This window comes from Triturus cristatus, chromosome 4_1 (genome assembly GCF_964204655.1).
Source record: "Triturus cristatus chromosome 4_1, aTriCri1.1, whole genome shotgun sequence".
In the NCBI taxonomy this organism is placed as follows: Eukaryota; Metazoa; Chordata; class Amphibia; order Caudata; family Salamandridae; genus Triturus; species Triturus cristatus.
This window is the reverse complement of record NC_140585.1, coordinates 729,414,410-729,437,478: the sequence shown is the minus strand read 5'-3', so window position 1 is coordinate 729,437,478 and position 23,069 is coordinate 729,414,410. Positions and strand designations below refer to the sequence as shown.

The 23,069-nt window shown below is 49.5% G+C and overlaps 1 protein-coding gene across 2 annotated transcripts in view; it reads left to right on the top strand.

Annotated features, from left to right (window-relative positions):
* EEA1 (early endosome antigen 1) overlaps window positions 1–23,069 on the top strand; it is a 603,471-nt gene that overhangs the window by 178,248 nt on the left and 402,154 nt on the right. For both annotated transcript variants that reach the window (XM_085653202.1, XM_085653203.1), the window contains exon 13: window positions 7,838–7,957. In XM_085653202.1, the coding sequence (XP_085509328.1) occupies window positions 7,838–7,957 (120 nt within the window). The remainder of the gene's footprint in view (window positions 1–7,837; window positions 7,958–23,069) is intronic.

Below are 23,069 nucleotides of genomic sequence, written 5' to 3'. Positions count from 1 at the left end.
GATCTATCCACCTTTGTGCGTCTCCCTAACCAGCCATCTTTGTTGGGATTGCCGTTAGTGACACTTTTTCAGAATAATATGCTTTGTTTCATTCCTCTCCATTCATTATTCCTCAGTGTGATTTTAAACTTGTGTTGATATTTCTGATAATATCCCCATTCGTTCTGATGCCCGGTTGTTCGTTTGACTTCACTATGAAGACTGTTTTATGGTGGCAATTACTTCAGCTCATAGATTCTGAAAACTTCATGCCCTCTGTTTGTCTACCTTTCACAGTATTCTACCTTGACAAGTTGGCCCTCTGTTCCTGCCTTTCAATTCTACCTTATTTCGTATATTTTTTTACATATGGGCCAGTCCATCTTTCTTCCCTCCTCCTTACCCCACCAAAGAGTAGGATTAGCTGCCTAGACTGGATCTCAGATGTTCAGTATCCCATTCCATTGATTGTACTTGACAGGACGGAGTGGATTATCATCTCTTTGTGGACCTTGCCAGAGCTAAGAAGTGAAAGGCAGTTACCAAACGCATCATTTCTCTTGGGGACATCCTTTGTATCAAGGTCTGCTTGACATAGGCAAAAAAGGCTACTTTGTGGGCATTCACGCCAAATCTAGTAGCGCCATTGTTGCTTCTACGGCTCTTACCTGAAGCGTTCCAGTGACTGTCATCTGCCGAGCAGCCAAGTGGGCTCCCTTGCATACTTTCTCTAAACATTACTGCTTCTCAGCCCAAGATGCAATGGCTGATCCTTTGCAAGGCTGTGTTGCATGATTTCTTTTGGGCACTACCCAGTCTCACCTCTTACTTTGGGACTCATTCATAAGGTGAGGAATCTAATGGAAGATACAAAGTTACTTCTCTTCTGTAGCAATATGCCTGGTGGATAAATGATCTTCCCAGACATGTATTGACCTTCTTCCTCCCCTAATGACTCACTGCTGGAATTAATACATTTTGGAGTTATGAAAATAAACCTGCTACTTTTATTCCGGTCTCTCATCCTCTCTTGGTTCCTCTCCGCACACTTCTGTGGGACGAGGGAAAAGTTCCAAGAACTGATGCCAGCGCGCAGGTGCTCAAGAACTTATGCTGGCTAACAACAGGTTTCCGGATCCAGTCGAGTGATTGGTGGAAATTTATAAGCTGAAAAAATCTGAGGTTTGAACATGTACCCACCAGAAAAATTGCTACCAGACGTAAGCTACTTTTTGGATAGCCATATTTGCCAAATTCTAGAATGTGGCATAACAAGTGCTTACAAAACAAAAATCAGAGCTGCACCACTTACAAATGAACATATAACTAAGTTAGAAAACAAACATCAAGGTAGCATGATTAGGTTAAAAGAGCGTCTGTAAATGCAATTCATATGTTCATTTTCTTCTTATTGATATTTGTTCTGTTAGTAAAAAACCATCAACCAAATCGTTTCATCCATCTCACCATAGGACTTCTTCAGGGCAATGTTATTGTGAAGCGCCAGGCATAATCACTAGAGTGCACCATTAGATAAGGGCACTGTCCAATACATGTGTCAACTGCTGGCCTCTGTTTAACATGTAGAAAAAGCACTCCCAACAGAGGATGAAGTAATTTTAGGAATCCAATCGACAAACGGAAAGAAATGGTTCAGCCATGTGTCAGCATTGAGTTTTGCTTGCAGCTTTTTTTTTTTTTTTTTTTTTTACATCGTACCACCTTGATGCACACCTATTGCAGTGCATATGATCGGGTGGTGATTCTCCACCACTGAGTGCTAGCCATAATTGGACCAGCATGCTCAATGCTTACACATGGTTGGGAGTGCTTTTTCTATCTCAAGCGAAAAAGGCAGGGATGGATCTTAGAGGGTCCTCTGCATAAAGACTGATTGCATGCGCATCACCTCCGAACCGCATCCCGCTAATCTGCTGGTTTTCTTGCACTCTGAGCCATCTGCTCCATGTACAGTGCGAAGAGCAGCGGGGAAAGTGTGCATCCCTGCCTTGTTCCCCGGGAAATCCGAAAGGGCTCAGAGAAGCGCCCATTAACTCGCACCGTGGCCATTGGTTGGCTGTATTCGCTAAGCACCCATTTAAAAAAACGTCCCTCTACCCCAAACTGCATCAAGACAGTCCTCCGGTACCCCTAGTCCACCCGATCGAAGGCTTTTTCGGCATCTATTGATACCATAACTGCTCTGCTCCCTGGCATTGTGCTTTGCCTAGGAGGTGAAGTACTCTCCTCGTGTTATCGCCACATTGCCTGGTGGCGACAAAGCCGGACTGGTCTGGGTTTATCAAACCCGGCATCATCTGCCCCAGGCGCGTTGCTAATACGCCCGTTAAAAGCTTAACATCAACGTTCAGGAGTGATATTGGTCTGTAGGAGGTGCAACACCTGACGTCTTTCCACGGTTTTGGGATCACCACAATAGAGGCACCTAACATTGTAGGAGGGAAAACCCCAGCTTCTCCCACAGCGTTATATAGTCTAGTGAGGATAGGGGCAAGAGATGCACAAACGGTCTTAGAAAAAATATTAGAGAAACCGTCCGATCCTGGTGATTTATGCAACTTGAGGCGAGAAATCGCTGATATCACCTCTTCGATTTTAATGCGGCAATCTATGCTGGCCGCCTGGTCTGGGGTGAGCCTTGGAAGATTAGCTCCTTGTACATAGGAGAGGGAGTCCTGCTCGTTTAAATGTTGCGCGGTGTTCAATTTGGCATAAAAATCTCGAAATGCCTGAGTGATAGCGCCATCGTTTGATATCTCACTCCCCGCCTCATCAAGGACTGTGTGGACAGCCGTTGTCTGGCGTTGTACCCGGAGTTTGTTAGCCAGAAGGTGCCAGCATCGGCCTCCCCCCACATAGAAGGAATGTCACAATCTGAGCGCGGCGTATTCCGCCCTGTCTAGATCAATACCAGCTAGCTGTCGTCGCGCTGTCTCGGGCTGTCGCCATACCCTTGGGGCACCCATTCTTTTATGAATGCGCTCCATTTCTTGCACCTGGCTGGTAAGGTTTCTCCTTTCTGATTTTGTTGGCAGTTGCTGATATTGCTATCAATTCTCCCCAGACGTAAGCCTTCATTGTTTCCCAAAGTGTATGTATAGCTATGTCTGGAGAGTCGTTTAATGTAAGAAATTATCTGATGGTCATGTCCAGTCTTTTTATCACCCGGCGAGGGACTCCAGAACAGCCTGGCGCTCCTTAGTAATGGTGGCTGGGTCGGATTTCATCGAGCTATGTGTGACCTTGATCTGGGTCCATCCGTGGCCGCTCCTCTTGTTCTTGGTCTACCCACTTGGCGACATCCCCTCCACTGTAGGATCTGCGATATCCAGGAGCCTGCTGGCCTTCGCAACCGATCTGAGCTGGCGTAGCTCGCCGTTGTGCAAGAAGATCAATCAAAACGGGTGGCCCCAAGAGTACGTTACTCCAATGGATCGGAGGTGGGCAGTGATGGGTCAGAATGTTTTCCTCTTCAATAGAGTTGAAGCCACTAGATCCTGCTAGAGTGGGTTTCTGCTCTCTGAATGTGAAGGTGGAATTGGCTCTGGCCGCTCATAAGATTCGTTCCTGCAGCTGATAATCATGGACGCAGGTTAGGATGTCTGCCGGGGGGGGGGGGGGGGGTGTGTCTGTGTGTGTGTGTGTGTCTCTGTGTGTGTGTGTCTCTGTGTGTGTGTGTCTCTGTGTGTGTGTGTGTGTCTGGTTTTTAGCCAAACTGAGAAGCCCTCCGGCTCGCCTAGGAGCATTTGAAACATTTGTGCCACCATGGTTTCAATGTTGGAGTCCTCCGACCCTGATACGATGTTGCGGCGAGACCTGTTTTCTAAATCTTCTGTATATGCCTGAAGGTCGAGGTTATGCTCTTGCAATCGGATAACCTCCTGCTGCAGGCTTTCGAGCTCCTCCGCGGTGCCGGACTTGATTCTCCAAGGAGCTGACCCTTTCCCCCAAGGAGTCTATGTCCCTCTGCACCTCTCTCAGGTCTGCAGAGAGGTCCCTCTTCATGGTGGATAGCTCCTCACATAGGGAGTAGAAGAGGGATTCCAAGAAGGAGCAACTCACTGGACGCTCTGTGTCTTCCTCCTCCTCAGCCGCCATCAGGCCCCCCTGGGTGGGCGGGCTCTCAGACTGGGGCCCCCCAGGAGGATATCTTTAACCGACCTGTCCTTCGTTCTGCCGGTTGCCATTGTGGGGGGTGGCTCCGCAAACTTCCTCTCCCCTCAGAAACTGCGGAGCACTGTGCGCCCGGCCAGGGGGTACCCTTCCCGCTTTCTCTAGTCCCCAGGCAGGGTGGCTCGATGCATAGGAGTGGCGGGGTCCTCACTATCCGGAGTCAAACACCGTCACACCGGGCCGACACCCTCACGCCACTAGGCCAGACTCTTCGCAAGCCCTGTGGCAAGGTCCGGATCCCCGATGGCAGCTCTCTGTAGCAACACGTCAATTGTCCACGCTAGTTGCTCAGTCTGGGACTTCTCCAATATCTAGCGCACCCTCCGCGGCTCTGCGTTTATATTTGGAGAGGTGTATTTATTTTATGCAATTTGATAATCACCCAAATACCCCTGGGTGTCTTGGCGCTGGGGACAGCGAGCATGAACCAGACGACAAATGGACTACTGGTTAAAAAGCCATGTTTTTGTCATTTTTCTGAAAGCAAGTAAGGACTGGCTGGCTTTGATATGAATTGGGAGGGAGTTCCAAAGCTTCACTGTGGCAACAGTGAATCGCTTGTCACCCCATGATGCTGTCTTAGTGCGTGGGACCCTTAGCAGATTTGCTGTGGAAGAGCGTAAGGCCAGATTAGGAATGTAAGCATTTAGGGCCTTATTCAGAAACAATGGTCCAAAGTTAAGGGAGGCTTTATATGCAATACAAAGAGCTTTAAACTTAATACAATTTTTTTACTGGAAGCCAGTGATACTGTTGAAGTATGTGTGAGATGAATTTATATTTAGGAGTTTCTGATAGAATTCTGGCTGCTGAGTTTTGAACCACTTGGAGTTTATGGAGGACTTTGCTCTGAGCATTAATGAGGAGACCATTGCAATAGTCAAAAGTAGACATAACTAAAGTGCTTACTAGTGTCCTTCCAGCTCCGAGAGGTCGAAAAGTTAGGAGCTTTTTCATCATTCGCAATTTATGGAATGAAGATGAGACCACAGAGTTGGCATGAGTAACAAAGGACAGTCTGTCGTCAATAATAACGCCCACATTTCTGACCTTGGTTACTGGAAGAGGAAGGGGACCCAGCGAAGAAGGCCACCAAGAGGAAGACCAATTTGGCAGTGATTTACCAAATATCAAAACCTCTATTTTCTCAGAGTTAAGTTTTACACAGTTGTTGGCCATCAGCTACTGATGGCCAACATGCCTTTCTGGAAATTGGCTGCTACTTTATTGCCATCATTATGGACTGCCAGCACCAGTTGAGTGTCATCGGCGTAGGATGTGAGGCCCATCCCGTGTGCTTCGATGACTTTGGCTAAGTCTGACACATAGATGTTAAATAGTGTCAGACTTAATGATGATCCTTGCGTTACACCACACGTGAGGGCCAATTGAGAAGAGTTGAAGGTGCTGATACTCACTGATTGGGTGCGAATTATTAAGAAAGAGGTCAGCAGGGCTCTAGCTGTGTGTCTGATACCTATTTTTGTGACGCTGTGGTGATCTTCAATATACTTAGATAATTGGATATTCATTACCTTTTCGAAGATATTTACAGGAAATGGCAAACTGGCTATGGGTCTATAATTCTTAGTGTCATTAGGGTCAAGATTATGTTTTTTTAACAGAGGTTTAATGATTGTTTTTTTCCAGATCCGTGGGTCATAACCATCGCATTGCAGATGTTAGAGAGGCTAGGCGCGATGAGCTCGGCGATGGATTTTAGGATAGCAGGTGGACAGGGGTCGGTAGCAGATCTTGATTTAGTAATGGAGATTAAGTTTAAGATCTGGTCTGATGATATCCTATAGAATTGTGAGAAAGAAGGTGGTTCAGTAATGCCGTGGTTTGGGGGCTGACCATCAGTCTTGCGTTGAGAGGAAACTGTGGTGACCGGTGCACACCGCTTTGTAGAGGAGGGGGGGTCCTCTCCGGGTCTCTATCAGGCAGCCCGTGCCTCTCAATTCTCCACTGTCAAGACCTGGGCTTGACGCCGGGGGGGGGGGGGGGGGGGGGGGAGGGCGGGCCACCGGACGCTCAAAGGGCAGCAATTGGGGGAACGACTATGCAGCCACAAACTGCATCTGGGCCGTCTCCGTGGCGCCTGGGGCCCACTCTCTGCGGCTGCTCGTCAAGGCCGCCGCACTTACAGCTCCGGTCCCGCCGGCATCCTCCATCGTGACTTCCCCGGCCCCTAGCCTCCACGCGAACACCAGGCAGGTCGCTGTGAGTGTTCTGAAGCAGGTGCAAGGCCTCCGCTGGCTCAGAATCTTGCAGTAGGCTCCGCTTCACGTCTCAGGCCGGACACTCTCCCCGTGCCATAGAAAGACACCGCAGGAAGCACCGCAGGAGGCGGCAGCCATCGGACCAGGCCGCTCCAAACAGACTCGCAGCCTCGCCACAAGCAGTCAATCCCCTCGATCTCTGCTCCGCGGCCCCAGGCCGCCAGGTTCTCGCAGTAGGCCTCGAGAGGCGTGCGGGCTTGGTCTCTTCACCGCCGCAGCATTCGCTCTCGCGTTATGGCGTCACGGTTGTGCTGAGCCTCCGGACTGGACCTCCCAGGGGGGACCACTTATGTCAGCAGTGTCGTCGGCAGGAATTTCTGCTACTGGGCCCACTTTAGGCGCAGGGTTATTGCCCACCTCAGTCCGGTGGGTGCGCAGAGACAGGAGAACGCGTCCTACCACTCCGCCATCTTGGCCATGCTCCAGCAAGTTGCAGCTTTTAAAAAAGATTTACCACCGTGAATTTTCTCATCTTTGTCAAAAATGTCAAACATGCTGCCTCCGTGCTGCACTCGCTTTATAAAATTGAGATGGAACTTTTTTTCATGCTTACACCAGTCTCTCACCTTGTTGGTTATTTGGGGTGCTGTGTTGTGATGGGGACTTTGTAACATGGATGCTAACAGTCATGCTGATGAAACATCCTATATCTATGCCTTGGTCTATGTTACTCCATTCCTTTGTGCAGGAACCATCAGATGCACCAGAGTCCCAGGCTATCCGCTCCCCTGTGGTACAGGTGATCCCCGCGGCAACTTAAAGAAGTCCTTAGGTAGAATAGATGCTCGGTGGGTCAAGGCTGACAGCGAAGCATGGGCGATATGCGTATTAATCTTCATGCGACACTCCAGAACCCCCCGCATGCATAGTCCGAGACCTAGGCATAATGCAGTAATCAGGCGGCCCATACCAAGTGGTGTAATATGACAGTGTATCCCAGTTATGTCTCCCTAGTTTGTTTCAGTTTACATCATTAGCTGGCACTTAACACTACTTTAAGCATAGGGCTGACGATGAGAGCAAAGCCCGACTTCCAGTGCAGATCGCAAACTACCTTGCATGAATACAGAATTCACCTCACCTATCGATCCACCTCAACATTACCAATTTAGAACCGTTCAGGGGGCGCTCAATATGATGTAATTCTATTTCATGACAGGAAGTTAAATTGATGACATACATTCTAAATTATACTGATGCTAATGTACTGTACTTTTTCAAAAATGCCAATAAAAATGATTTTGTAAAAAAAAAAGTCATGCTAATGAAGATACAATTAGAAGTATGCATTTCCAATTGTTAGTTTTTATTGACCGATATTTTGCAGGATCGGTTTTAAAAGAAAGTTCACTATCTTAATGTATTTAATCTTTTTTTTTAAGCTGAAGGAAAATATTGCAAGTTCTACAGAGACACAGCATCAGTTAGATAAAGCAAGGCAGCAGCACCAGGAGCAGCAGACACTCCAGCAAAGCACAACGGCTAAATTACGAGAAGCCCAGGTAGAAACCTGTTTGCTGTTTAAATAAGATTTATACCTGATGCATATGTCCTTTGTCATTTCGGAGATCCTCTTGTTGCAGTGTCTCTCAATAAGGGGTCTGTTTTGTTCTTTTTGGTCACTCTTTCCTGCCTGGGAGTGTTCTAAGTGTATGAATGGCAAATGTTCAAATGGGATTACCGTAGCCAGAAGTGTCATGATCCATGGCCATATTGGAAGCCAATCTAGATTCTCAGCCCTTTAGATCTACCCTTGTTACTTTACTCACGTACCTCTGCCTCGGGTGTCCTGAGCCAATACTGCCCTGATAATCCCAGCTGCGGCATAAACTGGACTTTTTTTTTCAGAGTTTTTTTATTAGAAAAAGGAAGGGGCATGGGTGGATACCTGTCACAAGAACTTTGAAGAGCAAGTTTGTCCTTGTGTTTTTTTTTTAACCCGCTGAAACACCCATGACATGTTTTGGGAATAACAAAAGCACCTCCATTGATGGGCTTAAAATATAAAATCTTAGTTAACTAAGGGACTGTAGAATTTACTTGTGGCAGTTACTTCAGAGTAACAATGTTTTCAGCAGCTAGTGAAAGCACACAGCATTGTGTGTATTGGGTGTAAATAGACCCTTTCAGAACGCCGATTGTGTCTGCTTCTGTTTGGCTGCTTCCATTTCAGCACGGTTTAATAATGTTATTAAAGCATCAGCCCCTTTCTTCACAAAACTTTGCTTAACCCAAGTTACTCTGCTGTTTGTACTGTTCGTATGTGAATTGGGCGTGCTCCATTTTCTCCTGCTTTGGGTCTTTCAATAGATTAGCAAACCTGAATGTCTTCCCATCGTTAGGCTGGGAATCCTTGGTATCCGGACTTAACAATAAAACCTATCAACATGCTGTTACCTTAGGTATCGCAATAACATTACTGGTAACAGCCTAAATAGCTAGTGAGGTGAATGTGGTGAGCGCTCCACTCCCCACACTAGCTTATATTGTAACTGCAAATTGACTCTGAGGGAGTCCCCTGACTCATCGTTGCCTGCTTGTTCAAAACTCATTTACCCTCTCCTGGATAGCTTGGACCAGGCTCCGCTTTGACTTCTAACTTGCAGTGATTTGGTACTGGGTGTGGGTATGGGCCAGAGGAGAATTTTGCTTTATCATGTCTAATGCTCCTCCCAAGCAGAAAAAGTCTTTCTTCAAAGCCTGCTCCACATGCGGCCAGTAAAGGTTCTTGGTGGATTAGCCGTAACAGCAGTGCATTTATTACCAGTACACATGGCAGAAAGCGTCAAAGCTTGACATTTGAAAGTCTATCGATAGAGGCAGAAGCTTTGTATTAATCCTTTAAGACCGATAGTCCCTCTTGAGAGGGTCATTGTAGGAATGCCTCCTCCTTTCTGCTATAAATTCAAATTTATCGCCTTATGCTCGACCCTATATTTCCGCTGGCTTTAGAACCCTGTGCACTTTACCCCTCCTAACCATTAGTAAAGTGCATATGCTTTCCCTTTAAACATGATTGAATTAGCATATGTTTAACTCTTATATCTAACTTCCATAAATTAGTAGGTTTGTGGTTGTGTGCAGACTCTTAAGATATTTAGGCCTTTGTGAGTAGCTTTGCTCACATGAAAATCCTTTTATAAGTGCAAACTAAAGTTTGCAGATGTAAGCCAAACTTGCACTTGTCAATAGTGTTTAGAATCAGGCCTGTAACATTTTAACTCTGGTCAGACCTTGCAGAGTTACTCTGTATGTACAATGTACATTTCTAGTAATTGATATAGCATTTGGTATATGCTCAGTTATGACAAACTAGAAAACTAAGGCGATGGAGTTCCCCAGAATTACACAATGTTGCCAAATGGGAAGCTCTATGTGTGGGCAGTCTCTTTGATCCTCCATTGGTAATCTTGGTACTGAATCTGGGTTAAGGTGCAGTAACATGCTGTGAAAATGTAGTGAATGCTTAAAAGTTCATTTCACTGGGGCATGGCCAGGCAGCCCAACATAACAGTCACACTCTGAGTGCTCTGTGACTTCCTCCCCATCTGCCACCATTAGCCACACTAAACAATCTTCCTGGAGGGAGGGGGGGGGGGGGGGTTCATCCCTCCTGACTCCAAGAGAGGGGGCTCCTCTATCCTACTCATTGGCCTGGGATGTCTGGACATCCAAGACATGCTCAATGGCGAGGATTGAGACTCACATAGAGGGACTAGGCAGCACCACCAGGCACACCCAGCTGCTCGTGTTGCGCGCCGCCGTAAGCATTCAATGGTGGGCAAGCGGGCTCAGGGCAGTGGGATTGAAGAAATTAACGCTGGGTGGGGCCAGGGACGCCGACCTCCTTGGCAAGACCGAATCAGTCAGCCAAAGCGAACACCAGCTGCTGACCATCACTAAGGGGAGGAGGCCCCCCTATTCAACCAGAGGATACCGGTGTGGGCCCTTGTCAGACGCTCAGCAGGTGGTCAGCAGGCCGGGGGTGACGTCCCCTTGGAGGGTGTGGCCAGGTAGGCCACAATAAGATGTGTGTGGAGGGGGCCCCATGTGACTGTGTGGCTCCCTTAATTTGGACTGAGGCAGGGCGCAGATCTCTGTATCTGTGGAGCAACAGGCAAACAAGGGGCAAGAAAAGGGCACCAGGCCAAAATGGATGAATACACAATCCTGGCCTAGACACTGTTAATATTGAAAAAGTGGATGCCCGTGTTAATAATGATATGTTCATATGTAAGCATAAAATCGCATCTCTAATTTCAAATTCACCTGGTATGAACTCATCAACCGCGACTCAGAAATACGTGGTCAGGCAGGCTCTGAGGGCTAGGCCTGAGGTTACTGATTGAAAGGTCACAGGTGGGGTGGCACGCAGCCGGCAGAGAAACGTGCGAACAGGAAACTCCGATTGATCACTATGATAGGTGCAGCAACACCACAATGGTACTAGGAGATTGGCTCCAATAAAGACTGCATGGCTAGTGGGGTGCGTGCGTTCCCATAAGGTCAGATGCCAGGCGAAGTTAGCAATAAACAGACAGTCAGGACCTAGTACACGCAGTGATCACACACCTCTCATTGACATCTGGACACGCTACCCACTGGCCCCTATTGTGTCCATGCTAGATTGAGGCCCATCTGCATTTGTTATCAGGGCCTTATTTAGGACCCCAAAGCCCAGGCCCATATTCTTTTCCAAAAAAGGATCGACAGAAACATTTTATAATACCCAGAGAAATTTATAAAATCTTGCTCAGATTGATTGTACTTTGAGAGTCTCCTCAGTCACTCTTTTGTAACTCTACTCTCGCCCATAGCATTTTATTAAACCAACGGTTCCTGTTTTGCCAAACGCCTCTTGTGTTTTGTTTTTGCAAGGTAAATTCATATTCGGGCAACAACACCAATAGTCTCACCCTGCCAAGAACATCTCACCATTGCAGCACCACTAAGAGTCTGAGGACCTAGCAACCAATCTGCCGGCCATCCAGTCCTCCCAGTCAGCGGCAGAATCCAGAATAGGGGACGTGAAGGCAGATGTGTCACTCATACGCCAGGACCACCATAGGGTGGCTGAAAGGGTGAGGTAGCAAATAATTTGCTCTCAATGCTGGAGGACAAGGTAACGTTCTTGAAAACCACAGTAACAAGGTTCCGTCCCAGCAGTAACACTGTAAAAGTCTGGCAGAAGATGCCAAAATTAAATCGTGGCTGAATAACTTTTGCTTCGTGGGCTACTTAAAGGACATTGAATCCTGGAGCAGCAGTTGCGGACATCTGTATGGCGGGCTGTCTCTCCCAGTGGTTCATGAGTGAGCACATTGCTTGCTGGTGCACCGGCTGCCATTGCTCATACTTCTTTGGCAATTCAGAGACTGCATGGGACTGGGTGGTGAAGAAGAAATATCTGATAGGCTTACAGAACTGAGGGTAGAAATCAGAGGCCCGACCTACCCAGCACCCGCGCATCATCGGTGACTAGACACTCCGGCAACAGACCAGATCCTGCGGGGGAAGCGGCAGCACTCTGGCTCCCAGAGATTCAGCCTATGGGAAATGAGGCCCTAGAGGATGATCACACCAGACAGACATCTCTCCATGGGCTCTTCTTGCTCGGAAGGTATCGCAGACAATAGTCCCCTTGACTGACTGGGTACTTTGCCATTCCCTGTTCTTTGATATAGCTTTGTGCGGCTGTTTGGTTTATAATCCTTGGTACAGGAGGAGGTCCATTTCTTATGGTTTTCCTTTTCATTTGATAGATTCAAGGTTGGGTTTAAAATCACGATTATGGCGATAGATACTTCTGGGGTGGAAGTGTGAGGAGGGAGAAGTCGAAGTTAGGGGAGAGGGGGTTTGTTGGAGGGGTTTTCTCTGTTTCACAGATGTTCAGTTTACTCTATTCCAGCCAGCTCCAATCAACATAACACGTGATACACACTCAGTCATACTTGGAGGGGGGAGACGCACCCGCTGACCCTCCTAGTCCTACTGACTGTCCGGCCATGAACCACAATTGGATCCCCCTGGTCTATCTGACATAGAAAATAACTAACATGTCTTGGAATGTCAGCAGGCTCTTTGACCAAATTAAGCATACTACAGTACTATGATATGCCAAATGCACCCGAACCATGAACCTTATTCTCAACAAAAAAAACACCTGTTCGGTATGGCCTGGCCCTTCCTCCCCCAATGTGGATACAACAGAGTCTATCACTCTAGGAACATCAGGGGCTCTAGAGAAGTGGCCATACTTATTCACACTTTCTTCCCACAGAAAGTGACCTCACTGACACACCACGGACACTCATGGCCACTTTGTAGTAATTAAGGGACTGCTGGAGGGGCGCCAATATAATTTCTTTAGTATCTATGTTCCACCACACCTCGCCTCCTCCGCCCTCAAGACGATTGAGACAGCCATGCAGGCCCTCAGTCTTAGCATCATAATAATTGCCCCAGAACCAATACCTACGGGACTGGATGTAATCATTGGGGCTATGCAATATCTGAAAGGTGTGGCACCCCAGGGCCAAGGTGCACACACACACTGTCTGTTTGTCTGTCTGTCTGTCTGTCTCTCTTCGTCGTCTTCTTCATCGTCGTCGTCGTCGTCGTCTTCTTCATCTTCGTCGTCGTCTTCTTCATCTTCGTCGTCGTCTTCTTCGTCTTCGTCGTCGTCTTCGTCTTCGTCTTCGTCTTCGTCTTCGTCTTCGTCTTCTTCGTCGTCGTCGTCTTCTTAGTCTTCCTCTCCCCCCTGTCCAACTCCCTTCTGGTGCGAGCACCTGATATTCACCCAAGCATCTCCGATCACTCCCCTGTCTCCCTTCTTTTTGACCCTCTGAAGACGGGTCTGAAACACATCTGGGCCCTCAATGCTTGGCATCTCATGGACTCCCTCCCCCAGTACGAGGACTTTATATCTACCGAGAATGAAGCATACTTTGTAAAAAACGTAGGCTTGGTTACATCAGACATCACGCTTTGGAAGTCAAGCAAGGTTACTATTGGAGGCATGGATAAATAATACATCAGATTGCAAGAGAGGAGCAAACAGCTCCCCTCTATCCCCGAAAACCAAATTGTCTGCCTGGAGCAGGAAACCAAGGGGTACGACTTGGAATACTCCAATAGACGGTTGTTGCCGACTCTTACTTCCCTCAGACAGGTGACCTTAGACGATGCCTGTCATTGTTGGCTGGTAAAGCCCAGAGGAGTCTACAAATGCAGGAACAAGGATGGGATATTACTGACTGCCCACTGGAGATCTGATGTTCAGAGTGGTTCCGGCGTTACAGGATCCCTCCGGTCAGGTTGGCCACCAGACATCTGTAATTGTAGTGGCTTTCGCAGAATATTACTACAAGCTTTATGCTCAACAGGGGGGCGTGGCCAAGCTGGCTATGAAGGTAGATGGGCTTTGCTGAGGCTCTGCGATCGGGCCAGCAAGCCGTCCGTTTCCCAGCGCCGATTCGGATGGCAACGGATCAGACAGACGTCGGAAGATGCACAGCTTCCAGAGCTCTTCTCAAAAGCCGGCATCGGAGAAGATTTGGGCTGCGGACGGCGGAAAACGAAACACGAGACCAGGGCTGTTGAAAGCAAGATCCCGCCCGTTGTTCGTTGCTTGCAGAGAACGAAGCGGCTCACAGCGGACGTCCCCAGCGGCGACACACCCCGTCCTCACCGCTAGCTCAATCCAATGCAGACAAGCGGTGCGGGCCCCCAATGAAGACGCCCGCGAACCCACGAAGCAGGGAGAGCCTCTCGGCGATATCTGAAACAAAAATGGCGGCTGGGCCCCGTGATCGCCGGGGATGCTGGACCGAAGGCCCAGTGGCCCCCACTACCTTAGGGATTGCGGTGAGAGACCAAATTACCTGCCACAACAGGGTGGGGCAGGCCCTCTCCCTCAACCACTGAGCGCAGGTATATCCCTGATGTTATAATGCCTGGACCAAAGATGGCGCCTGTGCTCCCGGTGAGACAACACAATTAAGACCACACGCTGGGAACCTTCGTGAGGGCTCTGAGCCCACAGTCTCCAGATGAGCCATCGGATTCTTCAGGTGGGACCATTACAGCGGAGGGTCCCCCACCCTCCTCCCCCTTCCCAATATGGAGTGTCCCAGGTGCACCTAAAATGGACGTTGCCTGACCCTGGCATGGAGACGCCAAATCCATAGTCGCTCCTACCATATTCCATACGCCTTGCCAAGGGAGCATCGTGGGGATGGCTCTTCACTTTCTCGCGGACCCCAGCAACATCCTCGACATTGGGATCGCCGCCTGTGGTCCCACGTGTCCTTCTAACCACGAGTGACGTAAAGGACTCGTTGACAGCTGGAGCAGGGGCTCCCCTTCTCCCATAGTCCAACTGACCTGGCACCGCTCTACCTCTGATCGGTTAGACTTGTTGGTTCTCCTGGCCCATAACCGAAACACCTCCGCTACAGGCCACACGCCTCAAGGCAAACGCAGCGTCACAGACTCTCACGGTCACCACAATGGGGAAACCAAGGGCGTCCCAACACACCACAGTGCCCGAGACAGCCCCCGAAAACATGCCTAAGGCCAAGACTGGGACTGTATTTGCTGCGCCACAGACCGATCCCTCAATTTCAGATAAACTGGACCAAGTACTGTTAGCCATCGAACACTCGAATTTCTGTGGAAAAGCGCTTGGGCACCCGCACGACGGATATTAATCTCATACGGGACGAGCACCGTAAACTCGCCGATAAAGTGAAAGAGGTGGAGAAGGATCTTGCTGCGTTGCAACACACTGTCAAAATGCATCAAACGACTTTGCAAGATGTCCTGACCCACCTGTCCACAATAGAGGAACGTACGAATGACTTGGAAGGGCGCTCACGTCGCTGCAACATCCGCGTGCTGGGCCTTCCTGAGGGGATTGAAGGTATGGACCCGCTGGGATACGTGGAAACGTGGGTGAAGTCGTTCACCCCGGCAGTGGACAGGATGGCGTTATTCATCGAACGGGCCCACAGAGTACCAGCTCGCAAACCACCACCAGCAGCACCCCCCAGACCGTTACTGGCGAAATTCTTACATTTTCGCAACCGCGCCGCGGTGCTGCGAGCGGCCAGACAAGCAGGTTCCCTGCAGGTAGAGAACAAACAAATCATGATCAGCCCCGATTATGCGCGTGCAGTACAGCGGCAAAGATCCTTGTTCTTGGACGTAAAGCGACGGCTGCGTGCACACCACATACAGTACTCCCTCCTCTTTCCAGCTCGCCTCAAGGTGCTTCATAATGGCGTGGCCACCTTCTTCACGAGTGCAGAAGAGGCGCACGACTGGGCGGATCTGCACTATGCACATCAATCTAGAGTGACGCCCGCACAAGACCGTACCTTCAAAGCACCTCGTACCAGAAGACACACCCACAAATGGCAACTCAGCGGAGCGGACATAAGGTCCCGTGCCGCTACCCAAGATTCCCCGGACCTAGAGCAAATCATGAAAGAGAGGCGTGGGATCCTACAGGCGGTGATCGATCTATGAGCTTCCTCCCAGATGGAAGATATCGACCAAGCTCCACACCTCTTCTCTTCAGAGGGGGACGACGACCGCGATGAAACTGCTTCTGGGGTGGACTCAGTCACTCCTCCCATGGTCACCACCCAGTCAGCTGACACTCTGATAGATGGACAAATGAACTCTCTTCCAGCCTGAACTGATCGCACGATTCGCCAACTGCGACCCATGATACTCGCCCACCTCTCATGAGCACCTTTGACATAGACATAACTTACCAAGCTCCAGACGGCGCTCCAAGATCCTACAACGGCCCGACCGACGGGATGTCTTGCCTAGCACGTACTGCCACCCCCATGGTTCATCGTTGCGCTCTTCAGTTCAGAGAGAGTAGGTTTGGACGTATCGCTGGCTGCGATAGGTCCTCAGCATTGGGAACGTTTCCCGGCCCCAGTTACCTCCTGCAGTTTTTTTACCCCTTTCTAGCATCATTCTCACCCCCATGGAACCACAGGTAACGAGAAACTCGCAGCGCGTCGCCCGGGGGCGGATGGCGATGGGTATCCCCCCACACCACACGACATACACTGGCTGCCGGACCCTGACAGGAACGGTCCACTTAAACGAGCACCCGCAGAATTACATGGCTGTACAGACACAGAACACTGACATCAGTTTCCTAACACTCAACGCCCGAGGTCTATATACACCCCACAAGCGATACGCCATATACTCCTACACGAAGCTCCAAAACGCTTGGATCGTGTTTTTACAAGAGACACACGCCGCTAATGCTGAGATCAGTAGATTACAGTCCAAATGGCGTGGCACCATGTGCGCCATGTCATACTCTGCATACGCACGGGGTCACCGATCTGGGTCCGGCCAGGAATCCCATTTCAGGAACTAAGACGGGTGGTAGATAAGGAAGGTAGATACGCCCTACTAGAGGGCCTTCTTGATGGACACTCTGTACTTCTAGGCAGTATATACGCCCGAACGTGGAACAAGACAAAATTTGGGAACGACTCAGAGGTACTCGCCCAATTAACCACTGTACCATGGATTTTAGGAGGTGACTACAACTGCACACTAGACATCACTCTAGACCGCTCCCATCCCCCACCCACACACTCGACTGCCCAGAAACAGACAGAACGGGTCACACAATGAGCACTCACGGACGTCTGGAGAATGCAACATCCGCAGACCCGTCTCTATTCGTTTCATTCCGTCCCTTATAACCTTAGAGTCCGCCTAGACAGATTCTTGTGCTCAGCGCCCTCTGTGTGATTGCCTAGTAGACCTAGTCTTTACACATGATCAGGAGCAGAGTATACAAGACTACTTTACACACAACACCGGGACAGCGTCCTCTACATTGATAGAATGGGACACATTTATGGTGGTGACCCGGGGAGAATGTATCATGCAAATAGTGGGTGTTAAAAGCACCCTAGAGCAAACACTCACCAAAGCTGAAAAACACCTTGCTACCCTCACTAAACAAGATGACCTATCGGACGAGGCAGTGACACGGCTCGCCAAGGCCAGAACGGACTATAAGGCGGCTTGTGTCGACCTCCGGCCATACAATTTCAGGATGTATGCAAACCGGATGCACAAAGACCGTGATAAAACGGGTACCTTGCTAGCCTGGCTAACCAAACAAGACAATGACATAAAACCCATAACCGAGATCATAGACCCCCACGGTAACCTCGTCCGCTCCCAAGACCAGATTCTTACAGTATTCCATCAACATTACTCAGCGGTCTACCGACACCCCATCTCGGACGAACAGGACGGTATAAATGATTTTCTCGACCCCTTAACGATTCCCGCAATTACGACAATTACGTCTCTAGAGAGGAAGATTCAGACCACAGACATCACCCATGCCTTACGCACCTTGGCTCGCAACAAAGCACCGGGACTAGACTGGCTCCCCTTAGAATATTACAAGACCTTTTCCCCCCTACTGGTGGCGATGTACACCACAGCATTGGACACGGGAGAAATGCCGGAGTCCCTCCGGGAATTGGTCATCGTGACCTTTCTGAAGCCTAACCGTGATCCACAATTGCTAGCATCCTACCGCCCCATCACGCTCCTTTCCACCGATTGTAAGATCCTAGGTAGGATACTAGCGGACAGATACACGCAAATTATATGGCCCCTGGTACACCCTGATCAATGCGGTTTTGTCCCGGGCAGAACCACATCCCAGAATATTCGTCGCCTATTCCATATCCAAGATCAAGTGGGTGACACTCACCGCTGGGCAGCCTGCCTCATATTAGACCTCGAAAAGGCCTTTGACACCCTCACATGGCAGTACCTCTTCTCAGTGCTACAGCGAATAGGACTCGGCCCCACTCTCTTGGCGTATACAAAGCTAGTTTATACCAAACTCACCTCGCGCGTTCGTATAGGGCGATGCATCTCACCAGCATTCGCGGTACAACGCGGCACGAGGCAGGGTTGCTCACTCTCGCCCCTGCTTTTCGCCCTAGCGGTGGAACCGCTGGCAATACCGTTGAGACTGGAGAAAGAACAATGGGGCATTCCTAAAGATCATACCTAGGCTGTCCGGTTTTAGGTTTAGACATATAATAACTGATAAAGACCCATTCAAAGAAAGGAAAAGGTGAGTGAAAGAGTAATTTCTATGTTCGAGGCATATGAGCTGCAGATTATACACTGTGCATAGATCGCCATCTGGTGTTGGGCCCGGATGTTTGCAGCTTGTTTTTCCTCTTGAAAAGTCTTTGGAAGTCACGAGTTCGGTGACTCCTCCCTTGGTTCGTATTGCGCATGGGCTTCGGCTCCATCCTCAGATTGTTTTTTTCCGCCATCGGGCTCGGATGTAATACTTCGCGCTCCGGTTCCAAACTTTCCAGTTCAACGATCGACGCAAAAATCCTCGCTCATCGAGCTCCTTCAGATAATAAATCATCTTACTCACCTTCTCTTCGGCACTTCTTCGATTCCGGTCGTCGACGGCGGCCTTCAGGCCTATTCCGGCTCCGGTCTCGGCTGATGGAAAGAACTCCCTTCAAGAAGTGCCCTCGATGTGGGTCCAAGTTTCCCCACACCGATCTTCATGAGGTGTGCAACCTCTGCCTCTCCCCTGAACACGAGGCCCGAGACTGTCCCGCCTGCAAGTCTTTTCGCTCTAAAAAGACTATTCGAGATCGACGCAACATGGTGCACTCCTCGACCTCCGCTCCAGTCGACATCTTCGGGGACGACGTCGAAGCTCCGGGACAGCAGAACATCGAAGAAGAGGATGACGACCTCGTCGGTGCTTCCGAGGCCGACGACTCAGATGTGGAGGACATCACCCCGGCGCAGAGGGTCGTGAGTACAATACCCCCTCCCACACCCACGCCGATACCCAAAAAGGCTTCGGTCACACCTTCGCCTTCGGGCCTAGGCAAGACCAAGGATACTGCTTCTCACACCCCACCTTCGGGCCCGGTAAAGAAGCCTATTAAGCCTTCTGGCAGCTCTGGCTCGAGCCAGCCTACCAGCGGTACCGAAAAACACCCTTCGGCACCGAAGAAAAGATCGGCCTCCATCTCCACACCGAACCCAGTACCAAAGCCTTCGGTGTCGAAACCTGCCCTGCCGGTGCCGACCAAACATCACAAGGCCCTCGGCACCGACACTCCCGTGCCGAAGCCTTCTTCGGCGCCGACCAAATAATCGGAGGTCCCAAAGAAGCACGGCTTAGACAAGCCTAAAAAGCTGTCTGCCCCGAAAACTTCGGCGCCGACCGAACCAGTGTCGCAAGAACTTTTTACACCGGATCCTCTCCAAAAGACACTCACCAAGGATCCAAAAACTGGACATTTGACATTGTCTACAAAAAAGAGACACTTGGACAAACCAGCTCCACCTTCACCTCCAAAGAGGAAAGACACTGCTACCTCCCCTTTCAGAGTGCCTTCCCCTCCTCCTCCACCCTCCCCACCTCTACCCTCTCCACCCCCGCCTCATCGTTCCCCAACCTTGTCTCCTGTCCCAGATGACTTAGGAGACCCATATTATGATCCAGCAGATGTGCCACAGGATCCCACCCCTACTGGATCTCCAGACCTATGGGACGACTATAATAATCCGGACATCCCAGATGTCCCACAGGATGACCTTTACCCATCTAGGCCATCCCCACCTGAAGATTCCTTAGGTTTTCACCACCTATTACAAAGGGCGGCACACTACCACGGGGTGGAGTTGCATACTGACCCAGTGGAGGAAGATTTTCTCCTAGACACCTTTGACAACGCACATAGGTCTACTGCCATCCTACCTATGTTAAAGGGAGTGATTAAACATGCACCGGAGGTCTTTAAAGACCCAGTCAGAGCCAGGGTCCTAAACCCCTGTATAGAGAGAAAATACAAAGCCGCCCCCACAGACCCTTCATACATTAAAGGCCCTGCACCATTGGATTCCCTAGTGGTATCTACAGCTAGGAAGCGCTCAAATTCTCAGGCGTAGCACCACCACCTGACAAAGAGTCCAAGCTCCTAGACGCGTCAGGGAAGCGCACTGCGTCACAAGCCGCCAACATATGGCGTATCGCCAACACGCAAGCGCTATTGGCCAGATACGACAGGGCGCATTATGATGAGTTAGAGGCCATCATGCACAATCTCCCTGAAAAATACAAGAACAGGGCTAATGAATTGATCCAAGAGGGAAAAATAATAACTAATACCTCTATTCGCTGTGCCCTAGATGCAGCAGATACAGCCTCCAGGGCCATAAACACCAGTGTCCTTCTCCGTCGCCATGCCTGGCTCAGAGTTTCAGGTTTTAAACCTGAGGTACAAGCCTCTATATTGAACCACCCATTCGACCAAGATCATCTATTTGGCCCAAAAGTTGACGAAGCCCTCAAAGATTAAAAAAGATACTGACACGGCGAAATCCATGGGAGCCCTACAGTCGCACACTCCTTGGCGCTCCTTTCGCCGCTCTTCCTTTCGAGGCACGGGCAGAGGCTACTCCTCGGATAGTGCATCTACGTCCTACAAATCCCCTCCTCAATCTACTTTCACAAAGGGCTATCAAAGAGGTGGATACAGAGGCAATAATAATAAGGGCAGAGGCAAAACAAATACCGCCCGCTCTGCCACACCTACTACCCAATGACTTTCCCCCGCTCCCTCCAGACCATTCCACTCCGGTCGGGGGCAGAATACAACATTTCCTTCACGTCTGGGAGACAATCACCTCAGACAGATGGGTGACACAAATGATTCAGTCAGGGTATTGCCTAGAATTAACATCTACCCCCCAAACATTCCACCCAGGCACCGCCCTATGTCTCAAGAACATACTACGCTACTAAAACAAGAGGTAATCGCCCTCCTGCAAAAAGGAGCTATAGAGCAGGTCCCCATAAATCAACAAAATTTAGGGGTCTACTCCCTGTACTTTCTGATTCCAAAGACAGACGAGACTCTACGACCTATCCTAGATCTCAGACCTCTAAACACTTACATACATTGACCATTTTCACATGGTAACCCTTCAACAGGTTCTTCCACTCCTCTCCCAGAACGATTTTCTCACCACTCTGGACTTGAAAGACGCATACTTTCACATCCCAGTACATCAGTCTCACAGAAAGTACCTCAGATTTGTGGTGGACGAACAACACTACCAGTTCAAGGTGCTCCCGTTCGGGGTAACAACAGCACCAACGGTATTCACCAAGTGCCTAGCAGTAGTGGCTGCACACCTCAGAAGACAGCGCATTCACGTCTTCCCGTATCTGGACGACTGGCTAATAAAAGCCACGTCCTACGAACAATGTGTGCAACATACCGCCGCTACAGTCCAACTACTTCACCAGCTAGGTTTCACGGTGAACCATCAAAAATCCCACCTGGTACCATCACACACAAAACAATACCTCGGTGCCACCATAGACACCTCAAAAGCCATAGCCTATCCCAATCCTGCCAGGATTGCAAAAATACAGGCTCTGCGTCAAAAATTCATATGTCAACACTATCTCCCAGCAAGAGTGTTTATGCAACTGATAGGGATGATGGCCTCTTGCATCTTCATAGTGCCCCATGCAAGACTCCAGATGCGTCCACTCCAAGAGTGCTTAGCGCGCCAGTGGAACCAGGCCCAGGGACAACTGACAGATGTGGTGTTGGTAGACGGTCGCACCCATCGCTCTCTGCAGTGGTGGAACACCACAAACCTTTCCAGAGGTCGACCGTTCCTGGACCCGGTCCCACAAATAATCCTGACAACAGACGCATCGCTCTCCGGCTGGGGAGCTCATCTGTTACATCTCACAGCACAGGGCACATGGACGCCGCAACAGAAGTTACTCCACATCAACCATCTGGAGTTACTGGCAATCTTCCTCGCCCTAAAATCCTTCCAGACGCAGATTTCAGGCAAGGCAGTCCTCATTCGCACAGACAACATGACTGCCATGTACTACATTCAAAAACAGGGGGGCACACACTCGCCACAGCTCTCTCGATTAGCACAGAGCATATGGAGATGGGCAATTCCACAAAATATCTTTCTCCTGGCCCAACACGTCCCAGGAGTCCAAAACACCGTGGCAGATCTGCTCAGCAGACAGACGCAGCAGATCCACGAGTGGGAACTTCACCCGTTCTTTCAGAAGTGGGGGCATCCACACATAGACCTATTCGCCACCCACGAAAACAAAAAATGCCCAAGCTTCGTCGCTAGATATCCACACCCATTTTAAATATATATAATATATTTTTTTTTTGAAAGACCTTTATTTTGCACAGCTGTGTCATCTTACAGTATACATTCGCCACCCATGTTGGCCAATCAAGGAGACATTCAGCATATGCTTCCAAACATTATGACACAGCCATTCCGCCGGTAACCCGGGGGTCCGGCGGCGTTGTACATGGTGGTATTGTTACAGTCATTAGGTAAGTATCTTGATAAATTACAGGTCTATGGTTTTCTGTTCTTTTTCTATTTCCTTATTCTTAGTATCGGTAACAGTGGTGACGCAGTGTTCCAGCCTGCATTGCGGCTATTGCGGTCGTCACCCAGGCCCTGATCGAGAATTGCCCTAATTGT